Source organism: Jatropha curcas, chromosome 7, assembly GCF_041381405.1.
Source record: "Jatropha curcas cultivar XTBG-Jc1 chromosome 7, XTBG_Jcur_1.0, whole genome shotgun sequence".
Lineage (NCBI taxonomy): Eukaryota > Viridiplantae > Streptophyta > Magnoliopsida > Malpighiales > Euphorbiaceae > Jatropha > Jatropha curcas.
The window spans coordinates 19,840,893-19,866,024 of record NC_143157.1 but is presented as its reverse complement, the minus strand read 5'-3'; the positions used below and the strand labels follow the sequence as shown (position 1 = coordinate 19,866,024).

The following is a 25,132-nucleotide window of genomic DNA, read 5'->3' as shown; positions in this document are numbered from 1 at the left end:
TAAATAATGTTATCTCTATTTATTAGATACAATAACTATTTTCATAAGTTACCCTTAGTTTTGAGATGAAAGATAATTTTATCAAATTACTTTTAGTTTTATTTTGATTAGGAGAATTAATTATTTCTTTTAATCTCCATATAAAAATCTTAAACGACTTATATTGTAGGACAAATAATATTATAATTTTTTTTTTGTCTTTTTCTTTTATCCAGTGAATAGATAATTAACTCGTTTGTCATGTGTCTTCATTAGATTGCCTTTATGTAAGGGTCCATCATACATTAGATGCCCGTAAATGTTGACTACGTTATCCTTATTTATAAAAAAGAAAGGTTTTTGAAAATTATAGCAATTAATCTTCATTATTTGCAAAAGGTAAAAATGAGAAATTTTTTTTTTAAAATTATAAACGTGACACCTATTGTAGACACGCTGTATGACATTTATTTATCGTGAGAGGGAGTGTAATTTCATTCTCCGTGATTGGCTACTTTTGATTGAAGTTTTTTTTTTTTTTTTTTTTTTCCCATTTTCTCGTAGGATGATTGGAGGGTTACATGCTCAGGAATAAGATATGGACTTTTAATATTTAATAAAATATAATTTCAAACTGTTAAATCTATCCTCATAATCATTGTTATAATAGCAAAATACAAGTACATAGGCCCATTTATGAACCAAATCAATAAAATAGATCTAAAAAGAATATTAGTTAATTAAAAATTGAAATAAATCCAAAATCAATCTCTAACTACATATATAGTTCTATTCTTTAGCCTCTTTGTTGATGCTAATTTCAGCTTCATCATCAAGCTTAACTTTCTTCCATTGAAGGAACTCTACAAGGCCTTGTAAAGCAGTTCTCACATCATTACTCTTCATTAGCTCTCCTAAAACTTCTTCATTAGTGACTTCAACATTCTCTATGAGCTCTTCAATTTCTTGAAAAAGCTTGTGATGTTGAATTCCATGATAATGGGAAACTAATTTCTTGAATGTAAAAATATTACAATATGACATTTTGATGTGCATATCTATGCGACCATAACTCATCAAAGCTGGATTAACCCTTTCCTTGTCTCTGGCTGTGAAGATGATCATATATTCATTTCTACAGTGTGACCAAAGTCCATCAGTGACTTGGAGTAGCTGTAAGGTTTCTTTCTGTGTTCAAAAGCACATCAAAATTAGGGCATTAATTAATTATTAAAAACCTGATTTTTGTACAAGAAAAATTAAATCAATTGAATTGTTTATATAAAACTAAATTGAACTTCAACTAAGTTTTTATATAAGAGAAACCAATTACTAAATCAAATTGTGTATAGAACCCAAAAATACATTTGTTTCTGTTTGATTTTTCAATTTTGACTTAATTTTTCTATTAAATCGTTTTGAATTTTAGGATTTTTAGGGTTTTCAATTTTGCATAATAAAAATAAAAAAAGATTTCAGTTTCTTTTATGAAAACTAAAACCAAACCATTAAAAAAAAAAAAAAAACTGAACTTATCAATTCAATTTGATTCAAGGTCTGTTCGACAATGTTTAGTTGTTCTACTAGTCGTTAGCTATTAGCTTCTAATAGTAAGAGATAAATCAAAAGCGTTAAGTAAAACTAGTTGTTTAATTTAAAATTACAAAAAAAAGACATCAATTGTTTAATTAGTTGAGTTTGGGAGAAAAAACAATATGTATGATTGTCGAAAAAAAAATTTATATTTCATAAAAAGCTCTCTCAAAAAGTTATTATAAAAGCTATATTGTTGAACATAGATAGAGTTTTGAATCGATCAAAATGCTAAAAACAATTTTACTAAATTCTACTAAGTGCTACCATTCTCATAATAAAACATAACTATGCACCAAAAACAGATTCGTACTAACCTGATCTTGATTATGATTCTCTGGTTGTACATTGCAATCAATATCCTTTATCACAAGTATAGATCGATTGGGGATATCATCCATAAGTCGGTGAAAGTTGAGGTAAGGTTGGCACCAAATTGATGGATCTAACTCATAAATGTCATATTTTATGTGATTAGCCATAGCTGCAATTAAGCTTGATTTGCCTGAGCCAGAAGGTCCATAAAACAAGTAACTTCTATTCCAAGCTCTCCCAATCCTTCCATACATTTCCTTAGCCTTCATAAACATGTTCAAATCATCTAAAACAGTTTTCTTCATCTCTGCATCCATAACTAGATTCTTGAATGTCGTTGAGTTATCAAATGTGTCGTCTACTTCCCACTTCCATTGACGATCAAAGGTAGAAAGCTTCAGTTTTTGAACCTTGTTTCTTGGTTCTTTTCTCTCCAAGATGTAAGGCAAGTAGAAATTTAGAACTATTTCTTTATATTTCTTGTGAAAAGATAGCTGATAGGATCTTAGTTCGGATTCTGAATTAGCATATTGAATTCTAAAATCAAAATGTCCAGCTTTAAAGAAAACCAACTTCCAACTTACTTGTACATTTCTAAAAACATCATGTATTTCTTGATCTTTGACAATGGTTGTCGTTTTGTTCTCCTTGGAAGCATTTACTATGGTGCTTAAATAGGTATGAGCAGCCTGAAAAAGTTGGTTATGGTGATGATCTTGATATTCTTCTATAACAATTGTAAGGATTTGGTGAGAAGAGAAATGGGCAGGACTTATGTTTTGGAGAGAAAACATTTTTCGTAAGAATTTTTGAGAATTAAGGTACGAATATAATATGGGATTTGAAGGAGGATTTTGCTTAAAAGGTAGAGATTAGAGAAAGATTTGGTAAAGATGGTTTTTGGATGTGATAATGTCAATTTTTTAGACTAATTCTATTATGACTAGTCTTTAACTTGACTTTCAAAATAAACTATTAGTTTTATGGAGACTCTTTCATGATATCATAATTAAAACATTTGAGGACTTCTCTGTTTTTCTTTTGGCATTCGAAGGAGAAGAAAAGACTTTTCCAATTTCTTGAGTTCCAAGAAGTTCTTCTTTGACTGACCAGTCATGGTGATATAATAAAATAAATACTTTCGGTATTATTTTATTTTGCATGGTTTGACAAAACATGCATATTAAGAATTTAGTCAACAAAAATCATTTTATCCTTTTTTACCATTAACGTTAAGATGTTAATAAAAGTATTTCTAAAGGATAATAAAGATTATCATGAATAAAATAATTGTTTACATATATAAATTTAGAAATCTTGCAAACGTTTGTGGGATATCCAAAAAAGTAATAACAAGCAAATAAAATGGAACGGAGGGAGTAGTTACTACAATTTCTAAAGAATAATAAATTTATTGATGTTATGAGTTCTCTTCACCACACAGACATTATAATCTATTTGGTGAATATTATTTAAAAGATAGAAATATTCTTATTGTATGAACTTCCCATTAAAATTGAACTAGAATAACATTGTAGACTACACAATTGAAAATTTTAACTTTTACCATAAAAAAATTTTAAATTTATTTTTGATATAAACGTAAAATAAGCCGAACAAAACTAAGTATAAATATTGTCTAAAGGAAGATTATTTATAGATGAAAATATACAATACAAAAAATCAAAATTTGATTCTAGGATGAATTGGGTAAGATGTTAGAATTTATGAAGATAAAATATAAAATGTTGGCTTACTTGAGTTTTGGTTGATCAAAGGCCAGTAATAACCGATTAACTAGCTAGTTTTCTACCTTTATATAAGCTTTATGGATTTATTATTTAGACACTATGAAATTCTTACAGGTTATACGGTAATAATCCAAGAATTATTTATGTAAGTGTAATATGAGATAGTCCATACATAAACAAATAACGTTCCAAAATGAATTCTTTTTATAGGGAGTGAATTCAATGAGCTCGTTTCCTGTATGTTTTTGTAAGTATCAATTTTTTTTTTACCATATCTTTATGAGATTAATTATTTTCTTTCATAAAGATATCAAGCACAAGTTATGTTATAGTCTATCTAAATCATCAATATTTTCTGTCTCGATCATTCTAAGACTACAAATAATTAATTTAAAAATAATATTATATGTAATAAAAATTTCATTATTATGCTAAACACCATACTTCCATTTACACAATATTTATTTTAAGGATTTTATTGATATAAACATAATAAATAACTAATTTATAGATAAAAATACCAAATAAAATATTAATACAAAATAGTAAAATGTTAGGGATTAGACCTGTTTAAACTGGGTTTATGATCCACCCAAGGACTAAATTAATGAAAATATTAATTTTTTAAAAATTATTCATATCTTTTTTTTTTCCGGCGTATAATCAGAAATACTATTGTTTCAACAAAAAATCATTTTTCATTGGTTTGGCCAATGAGTGAGCTCATAATCCGACGTATGCATGACTCTAAAATTAAAAAAAAATATATATATATATATATTATTTGACCCTTTAAACATGTAAATGTTTTGTTGTTACCATCTCTTGAGACTCTATGCTGATCCAACATATGTATAAATTACTCCTGATTTTTTTTTTTTAAATTAATATATGTTTGATCATGAATTATGTTAATATTAACATCTTTACTAATCTTGCAAATCAATGCTGCCATATTTGATTTTCTTTGGAAATGAAACAGGAATGAAAATAAAAACATAATTTATATTAAGAATTATAGTTAAAAATAAATACAATATCAACATTACTTCATGTTATATGCAAATATAAAAATATAGGGGAAAAAAAAAAGTTACACTTTGTGGATAAAGTTAAAAAAAGAAAAATGAAATCCTGCTCTAAAAACTAGTACTTGTCCTGTTCAGCTAGCTTGTAGTGAAGAAACTTGACCAAGCCTTGGAGAGAAACTTCAGCATCAAGACTCTTCATGAGCTCTACTGCTACTTCTGCAATGCTGACTTCAACCTTTTGTAGGAGCTCTTCAATCTCTTTGTAGATCATGTGATGGCGAATTCCGAAATGGTTAAAAACTAATTGATTGAATGCAGTAATTGTGCAATATGACATGTTAATCTGCATATCAATTAGACTACTTGGCTTCAACAATTCAGAAATGATCTCTTTGTTACTCGTTGTCAACACCAGAACTTGCCCTCCACCACAGTTTGACCAAGCCTCATCGATGAGCTCCATCAGTTTCACCTGACAATAAAACAATAATATTGCAATTAGTACATTATTAATTGATATCCGATAAACCAAAAAAGAAAAAAGAAAGAATCGATACTTACAAGTGTTTTACCGTTGTTTGCTGATTTATCTTCCGATTCTTGGTTCTGTTGTTGGATACTACAATCAATATCTTCAACCACAAGTAAAGATTTACTAGAGCTATCACAAATTAGTGACCTCAAAAATTCAGGATTGTGTTCAAACAATTTTGATAAATCAAAGTCGTATATATCATAATTCAATTGATTAGCCATTGCTGCAATCAAGCTCGACTTGCCAGTGCCAGGAGGACCATATAACAAATAACTACGTCTCCATCCTTTTCCATTACTCCTATAACATTCCTCACCATTAATAAACCTATTCAAATCATTAGCCACCATTGCTTTAATCTCCGAATCGATTGCAAGAGTCTCGAACGTTATGGGGTGATCGAACTCAAAAGGATATTCAGAGACACCTCCACAATCATATTCTACTTGATAGAGTCTTATTTCCTTGCATTCATCTATAATAGTTTTTGATAGCTTGTAAATGTATGGCAAATAACAATTCAATACTTTATCTTCATTTTTCTTTTCAAAAGTTAACTCATAGTATCTTATGTAGTACTCTCTCCTATACTGAGATGCTTCAACATGTCTGAAAACTAATCTCCACTTAACTTGAACATTTTCAAAAACATCAGTTACTTCTTCATTTATGTTCAAAGCAAATACTGGTTTCTTCATATCCCTATCCCTTATGACTCTTAATCTTTTAAAGGAAGAGGACAATTTAGTGCCTAAATAGATTTCAACAGCGCGGAATTCTTCGTTAAGCGCGCCATACTCTTGATCATCCTCTATAACAATACTGCTTTGTTGAGAAGAGAAATGGGGTGAACACTTAAGGATGGAGAGAAATTTTGGGATAAGAATTGCAGAAGCAGCAACAGAGGCTACTGTGGTGAGAAGTTTTGCTGAGGTTTGGGTTTTTAGATAGGAAATCATTTTTTTTTTTTTTTTTTTTTTTTTTTGTTGGGAATGGCTTTGATATGTAAAGAAAGAAAGTTTCTCAAGAAAGGCTTGTATATTTTTGGTTAAAAGTGTTTTCTTATAGAAGTTCCTTGTTTGATTTTTCATTGTCTAGTCCTTTGAAAACGAAAAGCAACAAGACCCTTTTGAACTGTTATGATTTGATTTTTCAACACCAAAATAATTATTTACAGGGCTCTTCTTTAATGTCTCAGTAAAATTGATAGGCTAGCTATATAAATTATCAAAGTTGACCAAATCAAAGAAAGAAATTTCAAGGTTTGGCTATGGGGGTTTTTCCTCGAAGATTTGGTGAAATCAAAACTTCAAGGTCTTCTGGTATTGCAATTCCTTGCAACAAAAGAAAAGGTCTTCTGGAACAGATTTTTATAGAATTTTCTTGGCTTTTGCATTATAAAGCATCACTTAAACAAAACCCTCCCAACACAAAAATTCCTAAGAACAAAATGCCCAACCCAAGAATAGTTGTCCCCATTATAGCCTCTTTTGCTGCTTCAGCAATATTAATTTCCAAAAGGAATATTTTTTTCAAAATCTTCTGCAACCTTTCTCATCATTTCTCTTCTCAACTCACTCTTGTCATTGAAGAATTCTATTATCATGAACTGTTTCTTGCTGTTAATACTTATCTGGGCAAGAAATCGACAGCATCTGCTCGAAGACTAACCGCAATCAAGAAAGAGATCGAGAAAAACATAGCAATCGGAATAGATAGAAATGAAGAAATTTTTGATGTTTTTGAAGATATACAAGTAAGGTGGAAATTGACTTCTATAGAAGATACTGAAGTTAGGTTAAAATGCTATAATTTAACTTTTGACAAGAAACACAAAGACAGAGTGCTAAATTCATACTTACCATACATTATGCAGCAAGCAAAGACTATTGAAGAACAAAACAAGAAAAGAAAGATCCACATGCTTTTGGGTTCGACATGGCAATCATCGATCGAATTGAACCACCCTATGACCTTTGACACCATTATTATGGATACAGAACTTAAGCAAGCAGTAATGGATGATCTAAAAACATTCATGGACGCAAAAGAATACTACAAAAGAATAGGGAAAGCGAAGAAGCGTGCTTACTTGATTTACGGTCCTCCTGGAACAGGCAAGTCGAGCTTGATTGCTGCTATGGCTAATTACTTAAATTACAACATACATGAAGTATATTTATCAGATTTTCGACGCGGTGAGGATATAAGGAATTTGCTGCTTCATTATATCACCCGTTCTGTACTTGTCATAAAGGGCGTTGATTCAAAAACAGAAGCTACAGACAACTTGACTGAAGTTGAAAAACAGGCACTACTGTTGAAGCTACTAAGGGTCATCAACGGACTTTGGTTGCCTCGAGGGAATGAGCTTATCATTGTCATTAAAAGTAATGACAGAGAAATGCTTGATCCAACACTGTTAATGCCTGGTCTGATCGATATGCAGATTCAGACATCATATTGTACAGTTCCTATGTTCGAGCAGTTTGTCAACCGCTATTTTCGGGTTTTCTTTCGTAAGGTTCCTGAAGAAATTGAAGAGCTGCTGGAGAAGGTTAAAGTAACACCTGCTGAATTTGCAGTAGAGCTAACAAGAAGTTCTGATTATGAAGATTTTCGAAAAAAGCTTTGCCAAATTCGTTCAGCAGAAATTGGAAAAAAAATGAGAAGATAATTGCATGAATTGCTTACAATTCTTTTCGCAGAGCCAGCAATTCAAACTCTCTTGTTCCATATCAACAAGAATTATAATTATCCCACTGCCCTGTTTCATTATTTTTTCCAGATAGTCATCTTCCTCTCTTTATTTCTTCTTCTTATTTATGTTTTCTTTTCTTAATATATAAGAAAACTAGAAGCAAAATTTTCGCCTTTTTACCTTTTTTGTTTTCTTCAAAAAAAGATATCAAATAATAAAAAATTAAAAAAAAAAAGCAAAAACAGAGATAAATGGAGTTCATTTTTAAGCGTTAGTAACTAAAACTATCTATTTTGATTTTTCGATAATTCCAGTTTAATAAATATATTTAATTAAAAATATTTTACACATTGAAGGGTTAATTAACAAAAGAAAATAGTTTAGACAAAAAGCTTGAAAAGTTACCAATTTTCCCTAGCAAAGATTGACATTTTGGAGATTCAACCAGAGTAGCAATTTGGGTTAGAGTTGGTAATCACCAGTCAACAGTCAACACATGAAAAGTTGAATCCCTGTATTAGATAATTCCAGAACAGAAAATACTATTGCTCAGACACCTTTGCTCATATAAATCAATGCTCAAAGTTTTTTAGGCAAATGTACCTGACCATAGTTGACAAATATATAAAAAATAACAATTTTTTGAGACAAAAAATAGACCATCTCTATAATAACCAATATCTTCCTGCTAATGCATATATGATTGGAATAGAATAACCCAAATCACCGTGCTAACGTGTACACGACTGGAACAAATCAACACCAGCAGAAAACAATAAGGTACAAAAAATGAGAAAATCTCAAAATCCTCTCTCAAATAACAATAGTACAAAGTTGAAGGGAAATCACCCTTCATCCTACCACACACTGAAGAATTAGGAGACTCCATCAGCTTCACTGAAAAAATAAATGAATCATGTTCATAAATTGAATGTGTAAAAATAAATGATTCATGCTCATTTAAGTACAGAGTACAGACAGTAGGTGACCGACTCACCTCTGCATCTTCACCACCACCAGCTTTGCCAGAGGTTTCCATTTTCTGGTCTTCTGCCAAAATAAAGTGAAAATGAACATGAGAAATAAATGGTACTCACGAGAATGAAATCATATATTTACTGGCCATGGAAAACAAACAAACATCTAATAAAGAACGCTTGAATGAAATTTGAAAACACCCTTTGGGCTGTCAACCCAAAAAAAAAAAAAAAAAAAAAACTCAAATCATATCGATCCAAGCCAAAAACAAGGACATTATTAACAAATTAGCTCAGGACAGATTCACAAAATTGCAAAGATCGCTAAAATGAACCATCAAGTGCATGAAATACCTCCATCCTCTGGAATGTCAGACGTCCACAAAGTGAGGTTATCCCTCAATAGTTGCATGATCAAAGTGCTATCCTTGTAAGATTCTTCATTCAGGGTATCCAATTCTGAAATAGCTTCATCAAAAGCTTGCTTTGCCAAGTGACAGGCTCTGACACACAAAAACCCATTAAATAAAAATCAGTATTTATGTTCCTTAGCAAATTTAAGAATCTGTTTGCGCAAGAGCATCTCACTCATATAAGCAAACTATATTCAGAATACCTTTCAGGTGAATTCATAATCTCATAATAGAAGACGGAGAAGTTGAGAGCCAAACCCAATCGAATAGGATGGGTGGGAGGTAAATCACTCTCTGCAGCGGTTGAAGCAATCTGAAAAATCAAAGTAACATTAAGTGCGTAATAACCACATTATATGTTTTCAAAAATGAAATCTTGAAGAAAGAAAATAAGGAAACAATATAACATTTAAACACAAGTCCAAGTTCCCGTTTTCTAGAATCAAACTACACAGAGGCTGTGCTTTGACACCCCAAGGTTCTCTCGTTTTTCTATTTGTTTACAGTTTTCTCTCCATAACTTTATTGGCTGGACCATGCACTCAAGAATCTCATTCAAACGTTTAGCAGGTGAGAGTACTCAAGGATGTGAAAAGAAAGAAACTATTGGGAAAGCATTTAACAGAGAATTGAGATTGAGCCCGTCTTCCCCAAGTCAAGACACAGTGTCATCTAACCCAGAGTAGCATACTCTAAATTATACATGCTAAAACTCAAAACACTCTTGGAAAGCAGTAACTTCCTGCTAAAATATCTTTCTACATTTCATAGTTATGAGTACATTCCCATAGCACAGAAGCAGAAGCTCGCTTCTCCATTACCCCCTCCACTTACATAATTAAGAATGCAAGTAAACCTCTAGTTCCTTGCAAGAGAACAAAATTGTAATAAATCATAAGTCCTATAAAACCAGGTAGCACATGAAAGAAAATATCTATTCCCCCAACGATGTGAAGTGCAAATTACTGATGACAAGAAAATTTCAATTTTGTGCCCAATAATATAAAGTTAATGTAGCAAAAGTAAGAAAAGTTGAATCACTTAGGACAAATGAAATGAAATACTTCTTTAATTAACATAAACTACTTAACTAGTATGCCAATGGAGAAGCTTCACTCATGGATATCTATAACATATTTTCAAAAATTAATGAAAAACAGCAAAAATTAATAAATAAATAAATAAATAATTATAAAGACCTGGTATGCCTTCAGAGACTGATCAGCTGCTTCTTTCTTCTCCGTATCAGCATAGAACTCCGCTAGATACCGAAAATAATCACCTTTCCTAAAACAAATCAAAAACCCACGATATTTTTCCCAATTGAAACTACAAAAAAGGAAATTTCTTTGGCAAACAAAAATCCAACCCTTACATCTTATAGTAAAACACATTGGACTCAACATCTCCAGAAGATGGAATGAGATGCTCATCAAGTATCCTCATAATATCACTACAAATGTTGGTCAACTCCGCCTCCACCCTTTTCCTATACTCTTTAATTCTTCTAACGTGTGACTCGTTGCCTTTCGATTCCTCCTTCTGCTCGATCGAAGACAAGATCCTCCACGACGCCCGGCGTGCGCCGACCACATTCTTATAACCAACAGAAAGTAAGTTTCTCTCCTCTACTGTCAATTCCACATCAAGTTCTGCTACTTTCTTCATCGATTCAACCATTTCTACATAAAATTAACAAGAAATCATTCAAATTTGGTTTCCAGTAAGTAATTTCATCTACAAATTCACCCCCCCCCAAAAAAAAAAAGAATCAACTAAACTAGAAAATGCAAAAAAAAAAAAAAAAAAATCTAGAAGAGAGACAGACCGTCGTAGCGTTCCGCTTGCTCTGCGAGCTTGGCGACATACACGAAGTTTCCACGATCTTTAGAAGAGTCCATGGCTGATCTCTGCAGAAAGAGCAGTATCTCTGGTTTTTCTCTAGTAGGAGAGTAAGGTGGAGAGAAATTGTAACTAATGTAATAAAGCGGAGAGGAGGATAGAGGAGGGTTTAGTAGGGTAGGGTCAGCTGTAGGTGTGATCATGATGAGGGGAGCTGAATCACGCTCCATTCTGAAGATTAGTACGGTCGTGGGCCCCTTCTACTTAACCTGTACCCTTGACATTGAGTAAGTTTGACTTTATTCGAGGGGATTAGTGTAAGAGAGTCGCATGGTAGTAGACATAATTTGATTGTGTTGCGCACCAGTCAATGAATGACACGTGCTTTTTGATTATTTGTCTCTGCCTTTTATTCAAATTTATTGAGGTTTGTCGGATGGTCTTAGTCACCGTATAAATTCTTTATTAAAAAAAAAAAAAAACCAATGAAATAAAATTTTAAAAAATATGGAGGTCTCCTGGAAAGAATTTAATTTCGAGGTTAAAAGACTTGAACGGAGTTTGGCATGAGAGAGGCCTGGGACTAGACGAACTAATGACAGATTACTTCTCTTGCATTTTCACTTCCGACTGGGTCCGTTGATACTCATACTGGTATCTTTTCTTGTGTGGACTCGGTTATTAATCATGATCAAAATGCTCTCTTGGATGGTCAGTTTACTACAGAAGAGGTTAAAGCTGCTATCTTCTCTATGCATCCTGATAAATCTCCGGGACCTGATGGAATGAGCCCGGCTTTCTGCAAGAAGTATTGGACTATCATTGGCCCTGCTGTCACAGAAGCGAGCTTGAATTTTTTGAATAATGTGAGCTTTTCTTCGAATTTAAATCAGACGTTGATTGTGCTGATTCCGAAGAAAAAATTCCTTTGTCCATGGCTGACCTTCGCCCAATCTCCCTCTCTAATGTGTTTTACAAAATTATCTCTAAAGTTATTGCTAACTGGTTGAAACTTGTTTTGTCGGATGTTATATCTCCCTCCCAGAGTGCTTTTGTCCCGGAACAGCTAATTTCTGACAATATTATGGTTGCATATGAGGTTATTCACAACCTGAGAAGAAAAGCAGAAGGCAAGGCGGGTAGCGCTATTCTAAAAATTGATATGAGCAAGGCGTATGACCGCTTAGAGTGGGGTTTCTTACAGGGTATGATGGCTAAATTGGGGTTCAATTAGAAATTTATTGATCTGGTGATGACCTGTGTTACTACAGTTCAATATAAGATTCTACATGATTGGCAGGAACTTGGTCCAGTAATTCCAGAATGGGGCTTACGACAGGGATGCCCACTGTCGTCGTACCTTTTCATAATGTGTTCGAAAGGTCTATCTCTACTTTTGCGGGATAGGGAAAGAAAGGGTCTCATTCACGGCCTTAGTGTTTGTAGAGGTGCACCGCTATGTCCCACTTATTTTTCGCATATGATTCCTTGTTGTTTTTTAACGCCCTAGAGTCGGAGAGTGCCCATATTAAAGATTTGTTTGTCCATCTATGCAAAAGCATCCTGATAGACTACAAATCTTAACAAGTCGACCTAAGCATTTAGTGCTAATATTGATCAGTCTATGAGGAACTGTGTTTCCAGCTCTCTTATGGTCCAAGAATCTCCTTCCCTGGGATTTTACTTGGGTCTGCCTTCCTTGGAGGGTAGAAATAAACAAGAGGTGTTTGGCTTCATAAAGGATAAAATCTGGAAAAGTTTACAAAGCTGGAAGAAACTCCTATCACGAGCAGGGAAAGATGTGTTGCTCAAGTCTGTGGTGCAAGCGATCCCCACTTACACTATGTCAGTTTTTCTCCTTCCCCAAAATTTGTGTGCCGACTTGCAAAGACTTAAAAACAAGTTTTGGTGGGATTCTGGCTCTAATGGTAGTACTGGCATTCATTGGAAGCACTGGGAAGCACTTTGCTGTTCAAAATCCTTTGGAGGTCTCAACTTCCGCTGCTTACATGAGTTCAATCTTGTTTTATTGGGGAAACAGTTATGACGCTTGCTTGTCTTCCCAAACACAATGGCGGTGAGGCTATACAAAGCCAGGTACTATCCCGTTTCTTCCCTTTTTGATACAGCTTTGGGCTCGAACCCAAGTTATATCTGAAGTAGCCTTCGAGCTGCTATCCCATTGCTTAAGACTGGCAGTCTACTTAGGGTGGGCAACGGCAGGTCTATCTCCATCTGGACTCACCCCTGGCTCCCTGATGCTCTTAATCCCCATATCACATCTGCTCGACCTTCTGCGTGTGAGTTCTTCTCTGTCAGTTCTCTTATCCAAACTGATGGCAAATGTTGGAATAGAGATACTTCGCAGAGTTTGTTCTCGGACAGGGATATAAACTTGATTTTGCGGACCCCTTTGTGTAGTCAAAGTAGAGAGGATGGTTGGCAATGGTGTGACGAAAGGAGTGGAGTTTATTCGGTTCGTAGTGCTTATAGAAGGCTGAGTTCAGGATTCCCTATGATCTCCACTGTAATAATGAAACCATTCCGGGTCAAGCTCTGGGCTCCAAAGCTCCCTCCAAAGGTGCTTAATCTTGTCTGGCGCATTGGCACGAGATCAATTCTAGTTCGTCAAGCTTTGGCAGTTCTTAATGCATGTATTCATAGAGTGTTCTTTTGCCTGAGATTGCTGGCTGCGAGTATTGAATGGAGCACTAGCAATTTTTGACATGCAGAGGCCTTGGGAGATACTTGATTGGTTAATGTTTTCGCAGCTCACTCTATCTAGGACGTCAACGATGCATGCATGACGCTATGGGTCATCTAGCAACACAGGAATGCAGTCCTCTGGCGGAATTTAGATGCGCCTATAGACCATCCTTTGGGGTCAGCAACGAAATGGATGACTAATTGGCAGACCTCTCAGCTCAAACAATAGATGCCTTCCCCCTCTAGTCTTCTGAGGCCTGTTTCTTAGACAAATCCTCCACTGGGCTACATAAAATGTAATGTAGATGCATTGTTTCATGCCTCTTTCCGGTGGTTGGTGCTGATTGGGTGCTACGCAACGAGGAAAGGCAGTTCTTAATGCATGCCAAACTGGTCTTGTTGGTGGGATTGATCCGCAGGTGGCAGAAGCTCTCTCCTTTAGAGAGGCCTTGAGCTGGGTAAAGAGCAAGTCCTATAACCATGTTATATTGGAGTCAGATTCCCTCTTGCTGGTGCAAGCTCTTCAAGGCCAGAACATAAATGACTCTTATTTTGTAATATTATCTCTGAATGTACATACTTTCTTCAAGAACTAGTCCCTTGTTCTGCGATATTTATTAAGCGATCAGCGAATAGAGTTGCTCACTTGTTAGCAATTAACGCATATTATTTGTCTGATTTAAAGGAGTGGGGTCTTGTCCCTCCTTTATTTATTGTCACTTCTCTTCTTCTTGATTTACCGTAATGAAAGTTATTCATTTTCCTTCAAAAAAAAATTTTTTTTTAAATATGCGGGAAAATGTATCAACCAAATTAAACTGATTAATTTATTTTTTTTTTAATTTTAAAAAATCTAGTATGCTTTTAATTTTAACGAAGAATCAAATTCTTTTATTCAATTCATTTTTATCACAAGAAAAAAAAAATCTTTAAAAATCAAAATTAAAAAAATTAAGCTAAATTGATTCAATTTTCCTTACATAAAAATTTGATTCGTTGGATTTATATTTATTAATTTCAATTTAAACTAAAACAATCAATCAAATGTTTACTGCCATGTAGTTCTAATCTTAGGGTACTCTTACTAAATTTGTATATGATGATTTATATGTTATAAATAGGTATTATTTAATATTACAAATAAGTAAGAATAAGCTTGAAATGAATTCACTTTATGGTTTTAAAATAAAGGCTCTTCAGTTCTTTTGAAACATGACAACCAATTAGGAAACAAGACCTACTTTTATAGGACTAGAAAGCTAACCTACTGCTTGATTAGCATTTATACATTGTATATAATATATTTCCATATAAATATATTTTAATAAATTTAATTATTAAATATAATTATTATATAAATTGAAATTGTTAAAATTTAATATTTTTTTTAAGGCCCAACGTATCACTAGCTTCAACTTTACATGTTTTTGTAATTTCGCATATTTTGATATTTTTATCAATTTTATCCTAATTTTTTAATAGCCCTCAATTCCAATTAAAGATAGAATTGCAAATAGAAATGTATTTTTATCATTTTGTTTTTTAATTATTTTAATTAGCACGTGTTAAATATTATATTTTCTAAATTTATAAATTTGCTATCCATCAAATGCGAATATAATTAGATATTGAAAGAACATTTAAAATTTTATTTTTATTATTAATTTTTAAAAAAGAATGAAAGTACTTTTTATTTGTGATCTCATCCTTAACTACAATTGAGAGTGATATTGCTATAAAAGATTGAAATTGAAATAGAGTTCACAGAAACATTAAAATAGGGTGAAATTATACAAACTCGTAAAGTTCGAATACACTAGGCTTATTAGATAAAAGATAGTTACTATTTCATATTTAAAACATTAAGAAAATTTTATTTAAATATAAACAATTATAATTAAAGAAATTTCTGTAGTATAATTTTAATAAAATTTTAAAAGTTTATTAAGTTAATTTATTTTTATGAAAGAAAGTTTATGAAGTTAATTAACATCAAATAAATGTAGAATCTTTGCAATATTTGTGCATAAGAAGAAAAATGATAGCATGAATTTTATATATCTAACAATGATAATGAAAGAACATGAACCAAAACAATAATTCAAAAAAGAAAATATTACTTATATTTAGCTATGTCTTTCTCTAAATATATATTTATTTACATACGTGTATCATATTAAAAATATGTAGGCATGTCCACATCATCAATTTGAATCGGAACCGAATTGAAACCAAACTGTACTATAGATGAGTCGAAACCGGATCGGAACTGTTAGTTCAAAGTTTTGAATCGGAACCAGCGGTTTAAAGGTAAGTTAAGGTTCCTATGAATATTAAAATCTGAATCTAAACCGATTTGGAACTCGCAGTTAATCGGCAACTCCGGTCCAGTTCCAATCAAAAATTTTTTATTTTTATTTTCAAAATTATAATCACTTAATTTATTTTATACACCTGTAAAAGTCTAAATAATCTTTTACACACGGTACATTTTACTTAAAGATTAAAAATCTAAGAAATAAAATGGTAAAAAAAAGTTAATATTTAGTCTAAAATTATATTATTTGATACAAATAGGAGTTTTAACTTCTTTTTTCCTTTTAAATTGTTGATCTAGTTCAAAGTTACATTGTTTGAAGCATTTTTCAAATTTTTCTAACAATTTAATTAATTAATAACATTTAGACAAAATAAAACGATAATTTATTTTATGATTTTGTAAAATTAATTAATTTTATTTTTTATATACGAGTATAAGCATTCCAAAAGTTATTTGAAATAAAATTTATCAATATTTTTTGAACTCATTAATTTTTTCGAAAGAAAAATATAATTTTAAAACCCAATTATTATTTTTTTTGAAAAATAATACACATATCGCTGAAAAACCGTGATCAAAACCGTCTGCCGAAACCGTTTGAGATCGTAAGCGGATTGAAACCAACGGTTCACGGATTAATTCAGGTTCAACATCTTAAAAATTTTAAACCGCAAGTTCTGAACGATTCAATAAACCAGTCATGCCTAAAATATTTACATTATAATATTTGTAGGAATTTAATAAAATCAAATAGGAAAAATTGAACGAAAATGATATTGGTTGAGGTGTAAGCGATATCTCTCCTGATGTGAAACGTTACTAACATCGTGTCTGATCCTTTTTGAACATCCTTAAGTTGGTTTAAAAAGGTCCCTACAATATCATTATTTTGGCCACCATATTGGAAAAAAGAAAGAAATACCATCGAAGGCAAGGAAATGTAATATTCGTGTCTGTGAAAGGTAAGACAAAGACTTCAGAACAAAGAGTCTCATTCAAAAATTATTACCCATATGGAACGAAGAACTCATTCTTCAGATTTGAAGGGACAGCAAGTGGAACTTAACGCAGTTTTAGCAACTTTTTCAAAACTGTGTTTAAACACAAGAAACCATGGTTTGCTAAGCCTTCAACATTATAAAGCAATTTGTATGAAAAATCTAACTGTAATGCTAAAATGACAGTAAAAATTATATTGGTACAATAAAATCTCAAGGACTACAAGCAAAGATCACACACTAATCAACCTAAGTTTGCTACAGAAGGAAAAAAAAAATGAAAATAAAAAGCAGGGGGAAAGAACTAGAGTTCTTACAACAGGAAATTCCTCTGCTTTTGGGATCAATTTGGCTATGAACAGCTGGTAGAAATCAAAACTTGGAGCTAAAACTATCCCACTATGCAAAACATAATGCATTGTCATTTTGGTATTCTTTTGAGTAGCTTGTACATGCCAAAAACATTCTTCTCTTGCCACATATATGGGATAAAAAATGATCTGTACATGGGAGGTGAGAGCTCCCTGTCTAGATAAGGAAATGCTGCAATAGGCTGAAGTACATTGTCTTAGTATAGTCATAAAAGGAAACAAAAAGAATCATAGAGAGAGAGAGAGAGAGAGAGAGAGAGAGAGTGAGAGTTACCTCCCAAGTTGACAAGTCACTTCCGCGAGAAGGGTAGGGTCGATTAAGATGAAGCTCAACTAGGAATGTACAAGTTTCGATATCGCGGAGCTGTATATTGAATGGAAGTGTTTTATTCATGCTGTATAAGATAATCATGAGAAAGCACAAGTGGAAAGGCTAATTACATATTGCTCATCTGCTGCCTTGTTCTTATTGTTAAAATATGGAGGAGCTGCTGCAGTACCACCCAAGGTAGAATTGAACGGAAGGGGAAGGAGACCTCGGAACCCATCATCAATCCAACGGATTTCACTGACATAATCAGGAACAAAGAATGATGAAGGGAAACGGTGCCATTCACTTCCAACACAAAGCACAGAACCTGAAAGTCGAAGGAGCCAAATTAGAATGTGTTTCTTCTAAAGTAACTTACACCAGATAAGGTAAAAAACTTTAAGTTAAGGACAAAGAAAAAAAAAACCTATAAGTTTTGGGTTGTCTAGAGGGGAAAAGTTGCAAGTTGGAAACAGAACTAGCACTTGCACTTGTTAAATAACAGATAACCATGATATGCTATAGTACAGATTTAATTAAATAACATTACATATTAAAATTACCGCAGAAGATCATTGGTTATGAATGCTATACAATTGCAGAAAGTGAAAAAGTCACTTCAAATGGGAGGTGGCTTTCATTTTGCCACATTTATAACCATTCTTATGTATCAAGTATTCATATTATGTCCACAGATAACTTTCTCCAACACTGAAGTTAAATAGCAAAGTTAGCCACAATTTGAGACTAGAAAAAACATATAAAATTAACTCTTCCACTTGGAAAGTTAAACTACATTAAAATCAGTGAATGAATACCGTAGCTAGTGCCAAAAATAAAATTTCATGGGCTACAGTAACTCTAAAATTCTAGTCATTTCTAATTTCAAGAAATAATGCAAGATATCGATTCATACCTGGTCCTACATCATCATGATGCTCCAAAATTTTGTAAACCTCGATAGGAGCACCATAACCGTTAATCAGAGAGAATGTACGAGCATGGGATGCACATAATATAAAGCTAAGAACCACAGGTCTGAGAGCTTTTGCTATCTGCACAGAAACAGACCACAAGTTTATTGCTACTGAATAGACAAAAGGAATATATGGGTGGGATAATTATAACAATGGTGTCCAAACTTTTTCAAATTTTCTACTGTCTAAAATTTATTTATTTGTCTTTTTTTGTGCAATTAGTGCCTGAACAGGGAATTTTTTTTTTTTTTTAACTAAGTTCATTTGGCCTGAAAATTAAATTATACCTATTTACCCTCATTAACAGTATAACTACCTCTTTCGATTTATTCCATTTTATCATATCTTTTCTATTCAAATAATTTTATTGCTTCTCTTTCAAAAGGTTGATAGAGATGAGGAAAAATTCAATTTTGGCAAAGAAAAAGCACAGAAAAATGGATAAAACGAGAATCAATAAAATGGAATGATAGTGGCCTATTTACAAGCATAAATAAGTCAATTTTATTTTTCAGGGAACTAAATCTGACCAAATGCAATGTAAGTAGAAAAAAAAAATTTCACCATTCATATACCTTATTGACAAAAAAATAAGCTTGTCGGTGGAATATAAAAATTAAAAAAAGTTCAGGCACCAAAGGGATAGTTATCCCAGTATTGGCAATGGACAAGAAGGCTACCTTAACCATTAGAGAATTGTCATAGGGATTATATTTGTCTCGGAAAAGATCGGGAAAGCTTTCAATGACAGCAGATGCAGCAACACAAACAAGAGGGTATATTGGATAAAGGAACCTGCAATTGCCACTTGTTTGGTCATCATATATATATATTTGGCCCACGCTTCTCGACCCTAGAGCTCAGGCTGGATGAAACCAAGCATATGAACCACCCATAATCCCATAACAACATGACATATAAGCATTTTGAATTGTAATCGCTTGAAGGAGCTCCATTACAAACAAAACCTCATTGAATATCCACAATCATCATTTTATGTGGAAAAAAGTAAACAGTTATGAAATTCATGCAAGGATATTATAGGATTAATATTGTTTAGTTAGGATGAATCTTCTGGTATAAATATTGGCTTATCACACACATGAGAATATACATATATATCTATCCAAAAACCTCTACAGATTTCGTCCCTACCCAGAGAATATGGTTGTAGACAAGCAAGCATTGGAGTGTAGTAAGCATCATTGATGAGGATTCCCCAAAGAAAGGTAAAAAAATGAATGCAAAGAAATTATGCTAAATGACACAATGTTTAGCAGCATTTCCAGTTGTATTATATAAAAAAAACAACGGTTTCATCAATAATTTGTCATCAAGATGGGTCAAACAACAGGAACTTGGATTCTGATAAGGAAAAAACATATAGATTATCAGGTTTATGTACAATATTGCCATTATCTGCATAGGACAACTTGAACACTATAGGAAAATTTTCAAGAGTTTTTTTTTTCTCCCTCAACTTCTTTTATAGTCTAAAATTTAAACTCATGGCATGAAGCATTACCAAGAAATAAACTACCATCCAAAGTAAACTAATGATGTTCAGCAACCAGTTTCCGAATTATCTATACCATCTCTTCTTGTAACTCTAAATAAGAACATTGCAAACTTTTTTAAGAAAAAAAAATATGGGGTGCATGTCAAACTGCAAACTAAACTAAACTAAACCAGTTGAAACTAAAAACTTTGATATCAAATGCAAGTTATCCTTATGGTCAATTCTAATCTCAAAGACTAGTGATACAAAAGATTCTGATCAACCAATAGCAACAATGGCACCGGCCAGAAATAAAAGGATATTACTGTGGCATCAAGCTCACTCGCCACATTACAGACAAAATTATGTAGTTGGTGACACAAAGGTCACCAACTACATAATTTTGTTTGTGAAAGAGGACAAGCATCATAAATTTATCAGTACAATCATAGTTCAGTGTGGTAATATAAGACAGCCTTAACAAGGAAAATGTCATTTGCCAAGACAAGATGTCATTCATCAAAGATAAGATATGTACCTAGCCACAAACTTATTACATTTGATAGGATTTATTCAATGAATCATTGTTAAAATCAGGATTTTAAATACAAGGAACCCAGGACTGGTAAGCATGGAGGATTATCATAATTCGAATAAAATACCCAGGATGTTACAGAAAGAGAAGCATAAAGCATCCAGATCTAAATCATTCCTTCATAATAAAAATGACTGGGGAATAATCTGCAAATATTTTCAAGATAACAGCAAGACAAATCATACCTTTCTTCTTTGTGGGGCTGCAAAGACATAAACCCTAGCCAAATATAAAGAGGTGACACCACAATCAGCAAGTCCGGCGCATACTTTCTCCTTGCAATTGGTAAAATCACAAGAAAGAGCAGTGCCAGAACAAAACAAAAGTTAAAATTGTTAAGACCATTCCTCAGATAAAATAATGGCCCTTCAATCCCATATAAATGACTCTCACCACCTCCTAAGACATTATATACCAAAAGATTCAGAACAGAAGACGTCCACCTTCTGTAGTAATGATAGTCAACAAGAACTGAGAGTACCTGAAAGAATTCAGCTCTTTAAATCATAGCATAAACATAAATGACTTAGTAAGATACTATTATAACTTTTTGATTTGCTAGATATAAGCATAAATTTTCAGTGTCACAAAATGTGCAGCAATCGAAACGGTGACGAACTTACAAGAAGTACAAGAGAAGTGAGTGCACCAGCTAAAAATGTTTTTTTGAATCTTCTAGCCAAAGAGTAGAATGTAATTGGCAGGAAAGCCAAGATTGAGAATGGCCAACCAAGGATGACCCCAATAGCTGCAACAGCAACAGCCGTAGCAGGTTTCTCAAGAAGAAATAACCCCGAAGAAAGACTCATGGCATACATAGAGAATGAACTTGGCAGAAAACCTGGCAATGAAACCCAAAAAACATCACAAAAGCCTATAAAAGAAAATGATAATCAGTTTGATATGCAGAATACAACAATTCAAAAATGTTATGTATAGTTAATTGGTTAACTGAAACAGGAGCCAAACTTGCTGACCATCACTACTCGGATCGTAGAATATAATGCATTACTACCAGGAGCCCACGAGAAGAACAAATATAACATTCCAGAAAGACAATAAGCGCAACAAGAAGGCTTACTCACTTGTACTAGCAAAGAAACAACCACTTGTTAAGCATAGCATGGCAAGTGTATAAGACGCAAGACGTTTGCCATACTTCCTAGAAAGTGCAACTACCAGAGTGGCATCAGCAACAACAGAAATGAGACCAAGAAACAGTCTTACTGCATAGAATACTCTTGCCTGTTAATATGCAAAATATGATTTAAAGTTTACATAAAGTTTCGAGCTTTCAGATAACAAAAAATTAAAAAAACCAAAATCAGCCACTAGAAGAATTTCAATAAATCAAAGGCAGGGTTTCAAAATCTTACTTTGTCCTCTGCATACAGCCAAGAAGCTGGTAAACTCACTAGTTCATGGAAATTAATATACAAGTAAGACCGAAGAGCGAACTGAGAGCTGCAAATACCAAAATCAAACCCAACAAGTTCAAAATATCGATTAAATTTAAGTTCTAAAAAGCATCAAAGAATATGAGTTCAGAACCAAACCAAACAACTCATTCAACAAAATTAAGGCAAGCTCTAAATGGCAACAAACAGTAGACAAACGAAAGCAAACCCAGTAAGTCTTTAAGTAAATTAAAAGGCTTGAAATAGCATAAAACAGCAAAACCTATACAAACAAATAATTTGAGCACAAAAACAGTGCAATGATGAAATAAAAGGAGTACCTGTATTCCCACGTTTGGAAGCCAGACTTGTAGAGAAGATAATGGAGAGGCTCCCAATAGTTAAAAACCTCATCACAATCATGTATGATGTTTGATGTAGCACTCATGTATCTTAGCATTACCAAAGCAAATAGAGGCAAGAACCATCCTAATCCCTTTTCCTCCTCTTCGCTGCTATTCGATCTCACAGGTTTATCAGCCTTCGTGTATGATTCCGACGAAGACGTCAAATCGGACGGTAGTGGACGCCGCTGTCGCATTGATAGAGCCATAGACAGTTCCAATGATCTTTCTTTCTCTGTTTTTTTGGATCAGAGAGTAGAAATGAATGAGTTAGAGGGCGATTCCTTCCTTGGTGATAAAGAAAATTAGCTGCTCTCTTTTGTATAATAATGATAAAATAATATGGGTTAATTATTAATTTATAACATAGTCCTTAAAGTTAATTTTAATATATATTTTAATATTTATATATCTTATTTTTATTTTCCTTTTAATTTTATAATTTTAGTCAAGTTTAGATTTTAGCAATATAAATTTTCTTTTCTTTTCTTTTCTTTTGAAGAAATAAATTTTATTTTCTATTATTAAAAAAATAATTTCTAACTACCCAAACATAATGTATTTATTTAAACTTATTATAAAATTATTACATTTTAAATCATAAAAATTAAATTACATTGTAACTCACATTTTTCTAAGAAACATTCTCACTTACTAATTCAACTTTTAATCAATTTTATCCTAATTTTTGCATTTTTAAATAATAAAAAATTCCACTAATTTTTTTATTTTTTTGCTAATAATCTAATATTAGAAAGTGACTAAAAATTAACAATTTCAAAACTTTCAAAAATTAAAATATCTATTAAGGAAAATATTTTACATTTTTCATAATTAACTCAATATACACATACGTGAATAGACAAAGCCACCTTAGGGCCCCTAATTTAAATATATATATATGTTTGAGTAATCATTCTTTAAAGAAAAGCTAAAACCCTAATTAACTTTGTAATTCTATTTCTTTTTTAGTTATTGATTTTATATTCTATTAATTTTTGGTTCAATAATTGTTGGTTTTTCATAATACATTATAATTTAGGGAGTTTAATAAATGAATTTTGAATCATAGTATTCAATTTAATTGAACATTATATTTATCCTTAATATTTAATAAGTTAATTAATTTTAAAATCAAAAAGCATGAAGTTTTAAATTTATGTGATGACAATTTTTATTGCAGTAGCTATGAGATGGTACTTTAATAAATCAATGAGCTATTGATGATTATTCAATAATTTATATTGAAAAATATGCATTTACAAGTATCGATAATAAAATTATTACGAATATATTTTAAAAATGAAAAATAGACGATGATTATTGTAATTTAATTGTAACAATTTATTTTCATTTGTATAAGAAATTTCTGTCATTTATGTTTATCTTATTTATGTTATTCCTGTAAATTATATATTTTAATTGCATTTTTCGGTAAATTTTCTAACTATGTTAGTGCATATATGTGTTTGTGTTATGTTTATTACTTATATTTTTATAAATTAAACGTATTACGTGCGTTGCAAGTTGACTATACTCGTTATATGCTCATTTTTTTATATTCGTTTAATTTTTTTATTTATATGATATTAAAGAATAAATTCTTCTATAATATAATAAATACAATGGTTAAATTATATTACATTTTATATATACAGTTGATCTTTTTTTTGGTTATATGCATTGCACTGCAATATCACATTGAAAAAAAAAAAATATTTGTTTCTCCCTTTAAAAATAGCAATTAAATTATTATCTCTATTCTCAAATACTTATCGCATGCTCTTTCCCTCTTCTTCTAAAAATCTAAAACCTCTCTTCTTTTCTTTCACAGGCCGCCACCCCTTTTCTTTTTCTTTTTTTTTATTTGGTTTTTTGTAAATAATCCTCAGATCTATAAACAGATTTGAGTTATTGTCATCTATATATTGAGATTTTGTCTTCAGATCTGGTTTTGAGTTATTATTGATTTTGTCTAGCATCTTTTATTATTTGCATAATTATATAGAAAGAAGGGCAAATCTCCTCTCCAATAGAAGGAAGAAATTTGAAGGTAATCAGATTGGACTTATAAAAAGACCATGGAGTCGAACAATGGCCATGAATAACCACCAAGTGGAGCAAGCGATTGCCTATGGCACAAATATGATGTTTTGTCAACTCGATCTGATACTTCAAATTAAGATTGTATTTTTTTATTCTATTATACAAAAATATAGAAACATAATGATCCATATCCCATATCTGTATACAGTTTTCAATTAATGAAATTCTAGTTTGATTTTTCTAAAAAAACAATATTATAGTCAGTATTTTTAAAATATATTTAACATAATAACTCTGTGGAAAAAGGTGACGCATTTAAAAAATCTAATAACACTTTATATTTATAATTATTCAATATTAGAATATTTACTTA

General features: G+C 32.0%; 6 protein-coding genes across 7 annotated transcripts; 2 read left to right on the top strand and 4 right to left on the bottom strand.

Moving 5' to 3' along the window:
- Positions 1-578: 578 nt before the first annotated feature.
- On the bottom strand, positions 579-2,691 carry LOC105639230 (AAA-ATPase At3g50940). Its single transcript, XM_012223211.4, has 2 exons — positions 1,890-2,691; positions 579-1,167 (listed from the first exon to the last, which is right to left on the bottom strand). The coding sequence occupies exons 1-2, from the start codon at positions 2,679-2,681 to the stop codon at positions 769-771; spliced, it is 1,191 nt and encodes a 396-aa protein (XP_012078601.1). The 5' UTR covers positions 2,682-2,691; the 3' UTR covers positions 579-768.
- A 1,932-nt stretch (positions 2,692-4,623) lies between these two features.
- On the bottom strand, positions 4,624-8,419 carry LOC105639211 (AAA-ATPase At3g50940). Of its 2 annotated transcripts, none has more exons than XM_020681355.3 (3): positions 7,297-8,419; positions 5,231-7,178; positions 4,624-5,141 (listed from the first exon to the last, which is right to left on the bottom strand). In XM_020681355.3, exons 2-3 carry the CDS (start codon positions 6,293-6,295, stop codon positions 4,785-4,787), a joined length of 1,422 nt encoding a protein of 473 aa, XP_020537014.3. In that variant the 5' UTR covers positions 6,296-7,178; positions 7,297-8,419; the 3' UTR covers positions 4,624-4,784. The 2 variants fall into 2 exon arrangements, with proteins under 2 accessions (XP_020537014.3, XP_089579915.1); XM_089723789.1 differs by having other exon boundaries at positions 5,231-7,971; positions 8,311-8,419.
- LOC105639231 (AAA-ATPase At3g50940) lies at positions 6,475-7,881 on the top strand. The gene has a single exon (XM_012223212.1). It carries the CDS (start codon positions 6,475-6,477, stop codon positions 7,879-7,881), a length of 1,407 nt encoding a protein of 468 aa, XP_012078602.1.
- Positions 8,420-8,573: 154 nt separating the features above from the next.
- On the bottom strand, positions 8,574-11,283 carry LOC105639213 (14-3-3-like protein D). Its single transcript, XM_012223196.4, has 7 exons — positions 11,124-11,283; positions 10,671-10,977; positions 10,495-10,582; positions 9,499-9,608; positions 9,237-9,385; positions 8,903-8,955; positions 8,574-8,802 (listed from the first exon to the last, which is right to left on the bottom strand). The coding sequence occupies exons 1-7, from the start codon at positions 11,194-11,196 to the stop codon at positions 8,800-8,802; spliced, it is 783 nt and encodes a 260-aa protein (XP_012078586.3). The 5' UTR covers positions 11,197-11,283; the 3' UTR covers positions 8,574-8,799.
- Positions 11,284-12,071: 788 nt separating this feature from the next.
- LOC119371509 (uncharacterized) lies at positions 12,072-13,184 on the top strand. The gene is made up of 3 exons (XM_089724452.1): positions 12,072-12,342; positions 12,438-12,519; positions 12,782-13,184. The coding sequence occupies exons 1-3, from the start codon at positions 12,072-12,074 to the stop codon at positions 13,182-13,184; spliced, it is 756 nt and encodes a 251-aa protein (XP_089580578.1).
- A 4,125-nt stretch (positions 13,185-17,309) lies between these two features.
- On the bottom strand, positions 17,310-23,033 carry EBS3 (Alg9-like mannosyltransferase family). Its single transcript, XM_089724329.1, has 10 exons — positions 22,651-23,033; positions 22,289-22,376; positions 21,998-22,157; positions 21,536-21,753; positions 21,098-21,393; positions 19,500-19,614; positions 18,759-18,897; positions 17,974-18,170; positions 17,807-17,896; positions 17,310-17,714 (listed from the first exon to the last, which is right to left on the bottom strand). The coding sequence occupies exons 1-10, from the start codon at positions 22,920-22,922 to the stop codon at positions 17,583-17,585; spliced, it is 1,707 nt and encodes a 568-aa protein (XP_089580455.1). The 5' UTR covers positions 22,923-23,033; the 3' UTR covers positions 17,310-17,582.
- Between the last annotated feature and the right edge of the window lie 2,099 nt (positions 23,034-25,132).